Source organism: Grus americana, chromosome 8, assembly GCF_028858705.1.
Source record: "Grus americana isolate bGruAme1 chromosome 8, bGruAme1.mat, whole genome shotgun sequence".
Taxonomy (NCBI): domain Eukaryota; kingdom Metazoa; phylum Chordata; class Aves; order Gruiformes; family Gruidae; genus Grus; species Grus americana.
Window position 1 is genome coordinate 19,685,834 of NC_072859.1, and position 14,513 is coordinate 19,700,346.

Here is a 14,513-nt window from a genome sequence, read left to right on the forward strand (position 1 = left end):
TAGTTTGAAGCTTATTGGTTTCCTCTTCTGTCTGTCACCCCTAATGAAAAAAATAAACACAGATAGTCACTGTCCTCTCACAGGAAGAGACAAACAGCCACAAGATGTCAAAGATTATCAGAAAGATAAGTGGTAGAATTGCTCAACCACATTTGATAGTGCCTTCCTCCAAACAATTATATAGTCGCCCTCAGCTTGTGCTTGCATGTAAAATAGGAGAGAGGATGAAAGGTAGGAGAAAGGGAGGAAGCTCAAGAGATACCTAGACTCTAGGACAGGACACAGCCAAGGGGTATTGGAACAGCTTCATATGTGATGTTAAATGAGGAAAAATAGCCAGCATTTGAGTCACCTGGAGTCTTCCCTGCCACATGCTTTTGCATTTTTCTATTGTCCTGTCTCAACAGGACAAGTCTCCCTGAGATCTATGGGCTCAGATAAGGCACCCGATCCAGGGTTTCTGCATGCTGCTTGCTTTGTTCCTTGCAGCTATGGCAGATGATGGATCAAGCCACATATGCATTTACGCAGCAGGGAGCCTGGTGGCTTAGTGGCAGTGCTGGTGTGAGAATGGAGACCGAGAACTGGTTTGAAAGCTGTAAATGCAAAGAGTAGTGATCTTGACCAAGAAGGGGGAGTTTGCATGAACGGATTCTCTTAGTAAGACAGAATTTCATGTTTTCATCTTTGGCCATGGAGGGCTCCCTTATACAACTTCACTTTAGGTTGCACATGGTTTCATTTACAAAAAGCTTTACTTGTGAAAAAAGGTAGAAGGAAGACTAACTTTTCCCACGCATTAGAGGACCTCCAGCTGTATGGTTGTCTCCGGTCCCTGTTTTTTCTCTTAGCTGATCACTCATCTGTTCTTGACATTAGCTGGAGAGCACTGTGTAAGCCAGACATTTGTCTTTGCCTCTCACTAAATGTTTCTGTATATCCAGTTACATCTGTGTAATTTACAACCCTGGGAGCATTTTGGAATTTCTTGCCTTCCTACAACATTTGCTGTGAGGTGACGGAGGCAGATACCTGACAGACAGCTTGTCCCTGGCTGATGTTGTGGAAGAGGCTGTTGTATTGTTAAGAGGAGTCATCTTTGCATTTTGGGCTCTGGGGTTCTTTGAGCATCCTGACTTTGGAATTAACTAAAATCTCTTATGCTGTTTTTAATTATGAATCCAATTTGCGACCATGATGGTCAAATTCATAAATAAAGGGTTGTCCTGAGTTTTAGGTGAAAAAGTGCAGTGCATGGACTTTCTTCCTAACACAGCTATCTCCTGTCACTGAGCTTCTCATTAGATCACAAGATTGTGCATTGTGTGACGCAAAAACTATGAACTTGAATTCTGGTCTTCAGAGCTGAAAAAAACCAAAGTGAGTGTCCTGTAGCTGACCTGCTGTTTGGGCAACAGTCGATATTAAGTCTCTTGCAGAAGTGGCTGAACTGCTCCAGTAGATGTTTCATGGCTGTAAAGGAGAAAGCCTGAAGAGAGGAATAGCTAGGGACTGCAGTGGTTAATTAAAAAACATGCCCTTACAAGCACGTTGGGATTTGTAAGGTGTCGTTTCCACCCCACACCCCTTCTGATCAAAATTGGAGCAGTGATGCATATTTTTGAATATCCTGTACATTCTGTGCATTTTCTTCCAAAAACCATGATGTATCTACAATTTTACAATGGCAAAATATTACCATGCCTTACTGTTCCTTACATTATTGATTTATTCTGATTGCCAAAACTTAAGCTCTCACAATATACAAAACACATGTAGGTGTATAACGAATGGACCTCATTGTCCAAGATCCAGTCCACTTACTTGCTTTGAGAATTTTGAGCAGATGTTTTTAAGAATGTTGCAGGAGACTCTTTAAGATATATCAGAGCAGGAAATACATGTTTAGTCGAATTTTATAAAGCTTCTTTTCCCTGCCCCTGTAACTTGAAATCCTGCTTAAATAAGCGCTTTGCCCAAAAATCAGTGTGGCAATTTGTGAATACAGTCCAGACTGCTGCTCAGGTGGAAAAGGAAAGGACAGCGGAGAGGTTTGCCAGCTGGAGAGTGGGTGGTGGTGGGTTGTGCACTTTTTGAATTATCATTTGAACCAACACACCTGTAGGAATGGGAATTGGCTCTATAATGCTTCCTTTCTTCTCCCAGTGTTTGCCAGGGGTGTTTTTCCTCATAACAGGAGTTGAGGGAAGGCTCAGCCAGGGGGCTTTGGCTGGCAAGTGTCTACCAAGGGCTGGGATTGGGGAGGGGATGGTTGGGAACTACCTGCTGCTTGGGTTGGACTGGCGTGGGGAGGGGGGCCTGTGAGAAGCAGTGGCACCAGCTGTGAGTACCGCCTTTCATAAGGGGGACTTGGTTTGAAACTGGGCTGAAACCCCACAGTAAAATAACCTAAGCGGAAGGAGAAAAGTAATAAAACCCATCCTCTGCTAGATCAATGAATTTTGACTTTTTTTTTTTCTTTGTTTCACTGAGCAAATTGATAAAACCAGATTTTTGCTCTGTGATTTTTTCATGCACTTGGATGTTTCTGGAATGTTTGAACTGCAAATCCCTGAAAGGAATATTAAGATTTTTCACTAAATACTGCTCTGTGTGTGTGTATACGCACATATATATATTTAAATCATAGCATGATTTCTTGTCACTGTGGCATTAATAATACTTGGTTTATGCACGTTATCCTCTAAGCTGAAGGCAACCTGGCAGTGAACGCTCAGTAGAAGGAACTAGTCTGTCATTGCTGTTTGGACCATACATTTCCTGTGTAAAGTGGTAGGATTTTCCCCCTGCACTCCTTCTGCTGTGCAAACCTGACTAATTAGCTGGCAGAGTTACATCCCATGAAGTTACAGGTGTTTAGTTCCAATGGTGTTACTTTCAAATACTGTTTATTCCAGATACTCAAGTGCTCTCTGGTATGGTCCAGCAAACACTTTTAGTCAAAGTAGTGTTTAATATGAAAAATCAATGAGGTTATTTACATTAATGAGCAAGAGGGTTGAGCTGAGGCTTGAGCATGAGTTGATTAGTTAAAATATCAGAAATATATTTCTGATATTTTAGAAATATTTCTTTTTAGAACTAAAATGATATAGGTTACTGTTATTGTTACACACATCTGTTTCTGTGCCTGGATGTCCAACATTGACAGAAAATGTATTTCTCATTCGTTAAAAGATTCAGTCACAGGTAAGAGTGTGATTAGATGCTAATCTGGCTAATATGATAAGTGAGTAAAACGCAGCAGACAGTCTGGTTTTAGCCATGGTAAAAATGTATTTTGCCCAACATCTAATACTTTTCATTTAAAGCAAGTTTTGAGCACATAATCTGTATCAACCTTATATATGGTCAGTGCAGTTGGTGAGCCTATGATACCTATCACTATTGTACTCTTCTATCTGAGCATGAAGTTTTAAGTCAGTGTGGTAGGATTTTTAAGTTTGTGAAAAGCATGTCTTGTTTGTAACGTGACAAAATTATATAATACAGGAACAAAAGTGTGACACAACGTTGTCATTTATGGTGAAATGATGTGATATAGTGACAAGACTGATAGCAGGTCAAAAGGCATTAACTTGTAATTTCTTTTATAGTTTCTTTACAGTAATGTGCTTTTTTTTCTTTCCAGGAAGAAATTTACTACATAGCAGCATTTGTATTTGAAGGCTGCTACAAGAAAATACAAACCAGATGCAGTTACTTTATTAATATAAGGCAGTGAGAAATATATGTACTATATATGAGGGCATACATAATCCTTGATCTTTGTGTAAAATGCCTTCTCAGCACCAGTGGAAAGTTGTACGATGTGATGGCTTCGATCCATTGCTGAAGTCAATGGTATCCTGCCATTGACTTTGGATGTTGAATCAAGCTTCTAATTCCTTGGAGTTCTGAAGCTTTAGATGTTTTCTCATATGTTCTTTTCTTTCCCTTTTAGGAAAACTCTCCTTTTTATTGCAGTATGTGTAGCTGTGGGTATTGCGCAAGTACCCAAACAAGGTGAGAATGCTTTTTTTTTTTAAATAACAGGACATTTGTGTAATCTGTTACTAGATGAAAAGAGTAAATGGCTGTTGTTACTAGTGACCTTAGGTTCAGTTCTTTAATGGCAACTTAAAGAAAATACCAGCTACAGCATAATGAGAGCAAAAGTTTAAAGCAACCAGTTTGGAAAAGATGACCTTTTGAAAATTACTCAGATTTTCTGTCTATGAAATTGCTTACATATTTAAGCAGGCTCCTCATAAAAGAGAAGCCTTGTACAGTGAAAAGACTTTGATTGTGTCTTCACTGCAAGTGGGTGTCCTTGGGGGTGGCAAGCTATGACTGAGTAACCTTTGCACTTAGGGCTGTGCAAGCAAACCGCTGCGTATAATAAAGGCTTCATCTAGGCTGGCATCATTAAAGCAAAAAGTGAAATTGTGTATTCATTTGGTTTTCCATTCAGATGCAGATGTTAGCAAGGAAATAGAGTTGTCTTGTCTTTAGTTTCTTTTTTAATCTGCCAGCTGTTATAGCTGCACCAGATGTGCAGCGTGCACTAGAGACTGCTGTAGGAATATTAGTGTCCCAAAGTGGTGGAGGCTAACATGCTGCTCAGGCATTTCTTATCTGCCAGGAGTGTGGCAGCATTGATTCTCTGCCATCTTCCTTCACTGTACAGATGAAGCAAGACATACGTCATCCTTGGCTGGTAAGTATGTTAACTGCAAATACTCAGCTGAATGCAAACAGCTGGGATGCATGGTTAAGATAAGACTCATTCCTGATAACGTTTTGCTAGAGCCCTGTGGGATATCTCAGCAGCCTCCCACCATTATTCTCACCGATGCCTTTTTTCTTCTCATCATTCCCTGCAACTGGCAAAGTTTGGGTTTTTTCCTTCAGTTGTGGGGTTTTTTCCCTGTTCTCTTTGTAGTTTTGCCTTCTGTTCATTGCTTATTGTTTGCCTGGCAAGATTGGTTGTTGATTTTTCACTTTCAGCTCGATGGGGGACATTTGCTTTTCTGATGATGGGATTTTCCTGGACTTTTCTAGCAGCTGAGCCAAGTTCTCATTGGAGGAGGGGCAGCACCCATAGCTGTGTGTGGCCTGCCCTGCTCCAGGCTGGGAGAAGGAGCTGGGAAAGGGAAGAAGCTGTTTTAGGGAGGCAGTTTGCACTCTCCCATTGTAGCAGGAGCAGGCGAAGGATGCCAGAGACAGGTGTGCAGCGATGGTTTGAGTTGTCTTCATCCCTCCAGCCCACCCTCTTCCTCTGCAAAGAAATAAACAATTTCTCTCACTTCTCATGTGCCTCAGCCTGAGAATTGCTTTTCTACCAAAACCTCAGGCGAGGGCTGTGAAGGCCACGGGACTGGGGATGGCGGTGGCACGGCGGAGTGGGTGCAGTCTGAGGCTTATTTGCCTCTCGGCTGAGAGTACCTCTGTGCACATAGCGCTGCAGAAATGGGGTAAAGCCTCCAGTCTTGACATGCTTATATTTGATTAAATTTTATTTTGTGACCAGCAGATGAATGAACTTTCCTGCTATTTTTTTTATTACTCAACAGCATTTCTAGATAGCCATATGAGAAGCCTTACTGAATGGAAACTCCCCTCCACCCTTCATGCAGAGATGTCATCTATGACTTCATTTTCTTTGAGTGCTTGCTTGGGATCAAAATGATGCATTGAACCTTGATGCAACTTTCTGCCTGTGGGTGAATTTGGTCGCCCATGCACTTTATTTGCACAGAGCGTAAACAATATTGCAAAAAGCATTTCAGAGAATGGCAGACTGAGGAAACCTCCTCAAAAAAAAAAAAAAGAGCAGCTCAAGTGTATCCTTCAGTCTCAGTATATAACCTGCAGAGCTAGCACTATTCCATGTGCAGTGCTTAGAGTTTGTCCAGAAACAGGATTTTCTGCCCATTAGGAATATGTTAACACTAAAGTTGTTATTAAAACTTTCTTGGCAGTTGTATTTTGAAAAAATAGAATTCTGTCAAATACAAAGATTCTAGCTAGAGTAATTAATGTTCCTTCTCTCCTGAGCTGATGAGACAGCCTGTGCATGCTTTACCTGAAAAGATAGGCCTTGTTCATTTTGGTAGGCTGCTATAAATTGTGTTCAGTCACATACATGTAAAGATACAGCCTCAGCCTTTAGGAATAGTACTCTGAATGTGGCTCAAGGACATACAGAATCAATGTATCTAGCTTTCCTATGCCAGTCACTCGGCTTGGTTTCTGGAGGAGTGCTGGTTGCAGCCAGGTATCTTAATTTACTGAATTGCAGATGCAGCATCACCTAGGAAATGAGCGACCTGATGAGTAATTAGTGTCAGTTCTGGTGGAGCTGACTGATGAATGACCGTTGTCTTTCATTTACCTGTACTGCTAAAGGGAAAGCAAGTAACGTGTACATTAGGATTGCTGAAATGGAGAGAGTGCACCCCAAAAATCCTGCCTTCAGGGTAGTCATGAGCATGGAGGAATGTGGAAAATGAACAAGAGAGACTGAACAGAATAAGGGTGTGGAAAGATCAAATAGCCAAATCCACTATCCCTTCCCATTCCTTTTTGGGATTTTTTTTTTATGCCACAAGAGGGTCAGAAGATTTTTTTGCCAAAGCCTATGTTAGGTTTTCTCTCCTCTGATGATGCAGTAAGGTTGTGAATTTTTCAGGTCCTCCTAGAAGGTGGAAGGAAAGCACTCGACACCAAAAACCCAAAACAACTATTGCTTCAAGAAGATGAGCCGTTATAATTTGGGGAGTTAATGGGCTGAGGGAACAGTAAGTGAAGACAGATGCTGTGCAGACATGGGTAAACAAAGAAAACTGACTACTGATAGGTAAAGAAAATAGTGGTTGTCATGCTGGGACGAAGAGTTGAGAGGGTTGCCTGATCCCAAAGCCCTGTGTACTGCCAAGAGCTTCTGAAAGCCTTAAAATAAAATAAAAGTACATGCTGGAGCAGAAATGAAAAGACTGGCCAAAAGAGTTTGGAGCAGCCTTTTGGCTTGACAGTGAGTTAACAGGCAGCAAGTCAGCAAGGAGTAATTAGTTGATACTTCATCTTTTGCTGTCACTTTTCACACAGCATTTATTTGTGTTTAGCTTTCTCAGGACCTATCATTGTCTGCAGAAATCTGTTTGCAGGATGTGGAGAATGTGTCTTATTTCCATCATGCTCTCAGATGATTTTCCTTTTTTAATAACTTTCAAACAATGTGCTGTTTTCAAATCAGAACTGCCAAAATTTTGGCAATTTTGCTTAAAGTTTGAGATTTAGTAGCCATACTCCTGAATGCCATTTTAAAATTGACTGGTTTAAGCCAGTTTAAGCTTTTTGTTTTGCACTTCAATTTATACTACTTTGGACAGATTATGTGTGTTTTTATTTTTTAAATACAAATATATAATTACAAATATTTTGAAATACAAGTACTTGTCAAACATTTCAGGTTAGGATGTGACATATAGGCACAACCTTAGGTTAGATGATTAGCTACCCTCCTCTGCAGTCAGCTGGCCCAGCCACTGCACAGAAGTGCTGGAGTGGTGTCTCCAGCCTTGGGGTATTATGTGTGTAAGACCTTTGCATTGGGACCTGTGTTTCTTCTTAACTTTCACAAGGGCGATACGAGTACAGCTTTCTCCTCCATAACTACTTGCAGACCATGCAGGACCGGGGTCCTGGGAAAGTGTGGTGGTTCATTAGCAGATGCATTGTGCTTCAAAGCTCTCCTATAACCTGACCTCTGTTATCAGTTTGACAGATAAAAATACAGCCATAGTAAATTAATTGCTCTGAGGCAAAACATCTTGAGAAATTGGCGTACATATGACTTTCTGCAAAGATACGCTTTCTCCATACCTCTGTCTGCGCTGGCTACCTGCCAGGATAATCTTGGCATGTCTATGAATCTCAAACATGACTAGAAACACTACAAGGTGTGTAATTAATTTTCAGGATGTACAGTGCATTCAGGTTGATGCTTTTTGTTCCAATTTATAAACCACTCTCAAGGAAATCTCAGGCTCTTTTCATAATTTACTGCTGAAACTAAGCCAACATCTGTCTATTCTTAGTTTGCTATGAATACATTTAGTAAACAGAGAAAGGGAAGCCTGGAAAAGGAGACCTTTTTTCCACTAAAGAGTGAACATCCATTTGTTTCAATTGCTCTTTTCTGTTAATATAGCAGAGAATCCTTAACTTTTCTTGGTTATTCCACATTTTTGTTATGCCATTTAATAGCTTTATTTACTAAATATAAGCACAACGTGCACAGTAAAAGTATCTTCAGCTAAATGCTATGGAAAGTGTCAGTCTCTTCCCAGTCAGGCTTATTAGATCAGTGCAACTGTTAGTCATTTTTAATATAGGCAGTTCACTGAAGCTTAGGCCCAGCCAGTTGTTCCAGCTGGGGGAAAAAAGATGGTATTGTATGCTTCTGTGCAATGCGCTTTATGAAAACTACAATGTTCAGTCTCCCCTTGGGCAGAAAATTGGAAAATTTAGACCTTGACCTCATCTGGTCCTACCTCCTACTGAGATCAGGGTCAATGTTGAAGTTAGTTCAGGTTGTTGGGTCCTGTTGGGTTTTGAAAATCTCCAGGAATGGAGATTACATGATGTCTTTGGCCCCCTGGTCCAGCATTTAACCACTTTTGTGGTGAAAATGCTTTTTCTTTGTATGGAGCTGGAATTTCTTGTGTTGCAGTTTGTGCTTGTTACTCCTCAGCTTTTCTCTGTTTCCCTTATAAGTCTAATTTATATAATGGACAACTGTAATTAGCTTGCCCCAAACCTTCCCATCTCCAGGCCAAGCAAATGTAGCTCCTTCAGCCTTTTCTCGTGTCATGCGTTTTAGCCCCCAACCTTCTTATCTCTTATTTCGATGATTGTGTTTTGTCTCAGTCTCTGCAGTATTTCTGTGACGCCTTTCACAAACACCCAGACAAGTCAGTTTTACCGATCAATGCTGTAAGCGCTGTCTTTTTTTGCAATGCTACAGGAAGACTGCTGGTGACATGTGGTTTAGCTCCTATTCAAGCCTTTGTAGTGTTTCTGTTTCAACTGCATCATAAGGGATCAAGTCTTTAATATTAATCCTGAAGGAAGAAGGTGTTTATGCTCACCAATTCCAGCATGCCTAAATCTGATATAGGCAATACCAAATGAATTCAGTCATCTTTGACCATTGATTTACCCTTAAGGAAGAAAGTGGCTTTGCTTTCTTACCCCAGGTCAGATATGATTTCAGTTTATCAGCAGGCTAGATAATTGTGTTTCTACACATTAGGTGAAGATACGTAGCCAGGTAAAAGATGGAAATAGTGTAAGGTCCAGGTTCAGGAAAGGGCTAAAGCACAAAGCTCCCATTTATATAAGACACTAGAGAATCCAACAGTGAAAACACCACTGCCCATTCCACCCTATAGGAAGATCTCCTATCCAGACTTCTATATGCCAGAGCCAAATCTATAGGACATATATCAGTAGGACAGCTGGTTTCTCTGTCTCCTTAATGTCCACTGCTGTCGCATGGTATGCATTCTTAATTGAATATCTTGTCTGGGTAGCTGCAGCCTTGCATTCCCTGGGAGGACAGATGAGCTAGAAGATGGGACCACTGCCCATTGGGTCCGGACGTTTCTCCTCTTTCCTTTCTCCCCACCACTTCTGCTTCTGCAGGGTTCACCTCATCCCTGGCCCTTACAAGTGAACTCTGTGGTGAGAAAGGAGGCAGTGGCAGCGCACTCTGTTGCATCTGCCCTTGGAAAGATCTTTGTTTTCTTTTAGTCTGACTAACTTTGGCACAGATACGTACAATCAAGGGTGACCCTGTGGGGAAAACAATTCCCTTTGAAGCCAGCTCTGTAATGGCACAGGGCCTTGCTTCGCGGGAGGAAAGCTCCGTGGTGGAAGCCCAGCAATTCTTCCTGGGTACCGGCTGCATTCCCTCTGCAGCACATAGTAGCTACTTGGCAAGGTTTACCTTTGTATTTTGTTTTGAGCCAGGAACTGTCTTCTGGTGCTCCACTGAGGTGTTACTGTGTTATAAATAGTTCGTCCTTTCTTAATAAACAAAACAACCCTCCTTCCAAATACTTTCATTTAAACTTTTCTGATAAAGGGGAAAAGCATGATTTTTACTGCAGAAGGTTTTTGCAGAAGAAAAAGTTAAAAAAAAATTATCTGCTCAAAGAGTAGGCAGGATTAGCCAAATAAGGAACTAACAAAGTGTGTTCGTTAACTACTGTGAAAAAGTTGAGGACAGCAAATAGTGATTTTTCAGTTTCATAAATGAACTAGCCTACAATGGGCATTATGTGGACCTTTCTCTGTGGTGGTTTTTTTTAAGACGAAAATTTTGTTCTGGCTTTGATTTATGTGAAAGATTGGTGTGCCTTACACTAGAATTTGGTGGCCTTGCTGTGAGCAGTATATATGCTATGGGACGTACAGATTTGATAAGATGTTATGCGTACTTTTGTTTATATGGATCTGAATTTATGAGCTTGTAAACAAATTCAACAGTATGCCTTTATTTCTTTTTACAGCAATAGATGTTCTTCATCAACTAGGCCTTGTGAAAGATGTTCAACAGCCCTTGGAGACGACAGTGCCCTCAAGATCTCTGTTACCTCAGGGTGTTCGTCTAACCGTATCAGGAGTTGTACTAACTAGTGATGCACATATTGAGTCCCCCATCACTGAAGTCATACCATCAAATCTAGGGCATCAGTTCACTATATTAGTTGGGCTGTACTCTTACAGAGTAAATAATGCTTTCCTTTTCAGTATTAGGAACAAAAATAGACTGCAGTTTGGTGTCCAGTTGCTACCGAGAAAGATAGTGGTGTACACTGGAGGGAAGCAGTCTGTATACTTTGCTTATACTGTTCATAATGAACAGTGGCATTCATTTGCCATTGACATTCGAGACAAGACTGTCTCAATATTTGCTGAGTGCGGAAAGAAGTACTATAGCAGCGAAATACTTACTGAAGTGGAGACATTTGATTTGGATGGTTCATTTACCCTGGGAAGGATGAACTCTCATTCTGTCAGCTTTGAAGGAGTGATATGTCAGCTAGATATTATTCCTTCTGCAGAAGCCTCTGCAAACTATTGTAAATATGTGAAACAACAATGTCGCCAGGCTGAAACATATCGATCTCTACTAGGAGCTCCACGTGTGTCAGATGGGCTGGATCTTTTTTCAAAGATGATGACTGATGAGAAAAACCACTCAGAAGGCATATCAGCTTATAGAAGGGAAGAAACATCAAACATTCCTGTTACCAATGTTGCTCAGATTCATTTTCTATCAGAATACTTTGAGTCAAGAAATGTCTCTGTATCAGAGTTTCCAGAGGCCAAACCTCCATTGCTGGAAGCTTGGCCTGAAACAGAACTCCAGGAGAATGTCAATCTGCCTCTTCATCAGCAGGAGACGAACAAAAAAAGAAACAATACTAAAAACCCCACAGGATCATACCCAAATACTGTAGATAATACCACAGAAGATGCAGGCAGGCAAAGTGAACCTTCTCTGATCCCCCCCGTAAGACAGAATAAAACTAAAAGCAAGGGAATGGACAAAGTGAAACAGCATTTAGATGAACCAAGCAAAAAGCAGCAAATCTTCAACGCAACATTGTACAGTTTGCCTGCTGACCTCTCTCTGGATAATCACCTGAGTCCAGGGCAGGAAGGTGCATTTGATGCTGATGAGACTTATCATACGGAAAATAGTTATGACATTGGTATTGATCATTATGCTTATGAATATGAAGACCTTGACAAAATGTTTGAAATGGGAAGTGTCAGAGGTCCAAAGGGAGAAACCGGACCTCCTGTAAGTTATCTTTACTATTCTTTTTACTATAATGCAGCAACATACATTTAACAGAGGCTTTGAAAGAAACCTCACAGAGCATGCCAAAGCTATGGCTGCAACTTCTCCCTGCTGTACTGTACAAATGTTTGTCTGCCTTAAGTATGTTTCTTTCCCGCATGTAATTTTGGTGTAAGTGTTGTGTATTTTTTTTAATTTTTTTATACAAAAAACACTAGAGACATTCACATTCTGGTGAAGTGGTAGGCAGCCCAGACCTCTTTAAAATTTGAATTGCAGTCAGATGGTTGTAACTGCTAATTATGGAGACTGCTCACTTAATAAAATTACAGGATAAATTCATACTGTACACAAATGTAGACACTGATCAATGAAAAGAACCACCAGGCTGTTTGGAAGACTGACATAGTTTTCTTATTTGAGCAATGCTATCAAAATTCATAATTGTAGAAAAAGACCAGTTGCAGCATCTAGACTGGTAAAACCATTTGTAACCCAAGGTTACAGGGTCATGCAAACCTGCATGTAAAATGATTTTTAGAAGAGTCTCACAAGATTTTTGTGGCATTTTTTCAGTTTGTAGGATAAGTCATCCTTGAAATAATTGCAAATGTACAGTAGTGCTTGAAATGGAAACCTATTTGGCCTTATTGTGTACGCAAGGCTCAAACTTTTTAATACATGAAAATGGGAGCAATATATATGGAGCTACAGAGAAGAAAGAACAGCAGTTCCTGCTTAGCCTGGGAAATATGATAGTTAGTGCTTGTTTGAGTTTTTGGTTAAAAACCATAGCATGGAGTAGATAATTCCACTTGCTCTTTTTTGTGTGTGTGGATTTGTGTGGTTATTACTGGAAAGCAATTTGATATGTGTTAAGCAGTTCCTAATATATATTTGAATGTGCCCGTAAATTTATTGCGTGTATTCTTTCAGCACTAAAATAGTTTTTTCTTAAGGTAGTCAGCAACTGAAAACCTATTTAAAAGTTCCATTTTTACTCTAAACAGAACCCAGATGCAAAGGGATTGTTACACCCCAACTGAAAAATGTGTTAAGTAATTCACGTTAGTCCAGGGGTGCTCTTGCTTGATCTTTTCTGAATGTGAAGTCAGGGTTTTTTTTTCTCTTTTGTCCCAGTATTTATGGGGACATATCACTAAGTATGTAGCTGTCATCAACATGAGGTTAATTTTCATTTTTTGGAGCTGAGGACATTTTGTAACTGCTAATAGAAGCTTTTAATTTTAGTACATAGCTTGTACATTGTGATTTCAGTCAGTTACAGCCAGGAAAGTTAAATCTATTCTTTTTTCCTGTGGCATAGAATTGGCTGCTGATAATGCTATTGGTTGTTTGCATTACTAAGAAACTCCAAGCAAATGCTCTGGTTGGTTTTTTTCTTGACACAGACACTATACACACAGTGTCAAAGATGATGGCTGATCTGGAGAGTTCAAAGATGTCTATATTATCATTTTCTGTGCCTCTCTTACTGGGGATGCAGAAGTTTCTCCTGTCTAGGAAGGCAGTTAGAACAGACCTTGCGTTTGTTATAGTCTGTAGCAATGAATATGGTGCATTTGTGCTGAAGTGTCTTGCTGGGTCAGGATTTAAATAACATGTCCGAGGTCTTGGATGTCTGTGGCAGAGCTGGGAAGTTAACCTAGAGCTTTGTGGGCACTAGTTCGGCTGAAGGGGCCAGCAGCACCCACTGAAACAGAGGCAAAGCTAAAGCATTGTGTTGCCAGAGAGGTTGATGCCAAAGGGAGGAGAGGTGTCTGCATGGCCTTTTCCAAACAAGCTTTTGTAAAGAATTGTGCTCCACGGAGGTTTCATGGCACGGTACCTGCCGCTCGTGTTGGCCTCAGGCTTGAAGACGTGGTCTTGGTTAGCTTTATCAGTCTAATGCACCCATGTAGAGAAGACCAGAGATAATCCAGCTTTTATTTGTGTGGCTCTAACACTTTTTAATACATAAGTACCCACAGAGTCTTATCAGTGGGGAGCCTTAAAAAGCAACACTGAGGAACTTGCAAAGTTCCCTTACAGCAAAAAATCCTGATGAGGCATGACCCCCCCTCCCCCTTTTTTTGTCTTTCATTATCTTGTGGTTGGCTTGAACCTTCTTTCAAGATTTCAACACAGAAATAATGTTTTTTATATTGGAATTGACAGGCAAGAACTAGCTTTTGTGGTTCTTAAACTTCTCAACTTTGTTTTAGCTTTTAATTATGTACCAGAACTGATTTTTGCCTTGTATAATTAGGCCCCTTGTACTCCATGATACCACAGCTGTGGAATTCACCCACTGCTGCAAAGCAGAGCTCCAGAATTCAGGCTTTCATTTATGGGAAGCATATGGAAAAGGACACCTATTTCTTCAAAACTATTAAGATGCTGATTAAAATTCTAGCAGTTGCAATGACCAAAATCCCCTACAAAAATATAAGGTGAGTTTAAAGTGCAACTGTGGTCTCTACTAGTTTAGAGGGTAAAGCTGCTCCATTCATCTGATGAGCTTCTCCTTTTCATGTTGTAAAGGATGTGGGCACTGTGTAAAGATTAAAAAAAAAAAGATCTGGTGCATATGTTCAGCTGTTTAACTTTCAAACTGATATTCTTCATTGCA

General features: G+C 40.5%; 1 protein-coding gene across 1 annotated transcript in view; it reads left to right on the top strand.

Annotated features, from left to right (window-relative positions):
• The window catches only part of COL24A1 (collagen type XXIV alpha 1 chain), a 148,215-nt gene that overhangs the window by 2,745 nt on the left and 130,957 nt on the right, over positions 1-14,513 (top strand). Inside the window, exons 2-3 of the mRNA XM_054833635.1 lie at positions 3,965-4,026; positions 10,581-11,881. Coding sequence (XP_054689610.1) covers positions 3,965-4,026; positions 10,581-11,881 — 1,363 coding nt within the window. The remainder of the gene's footprint in view (positions 1-3,964; positions 4,027-10,580; positions 11,882-14,513) is intronic.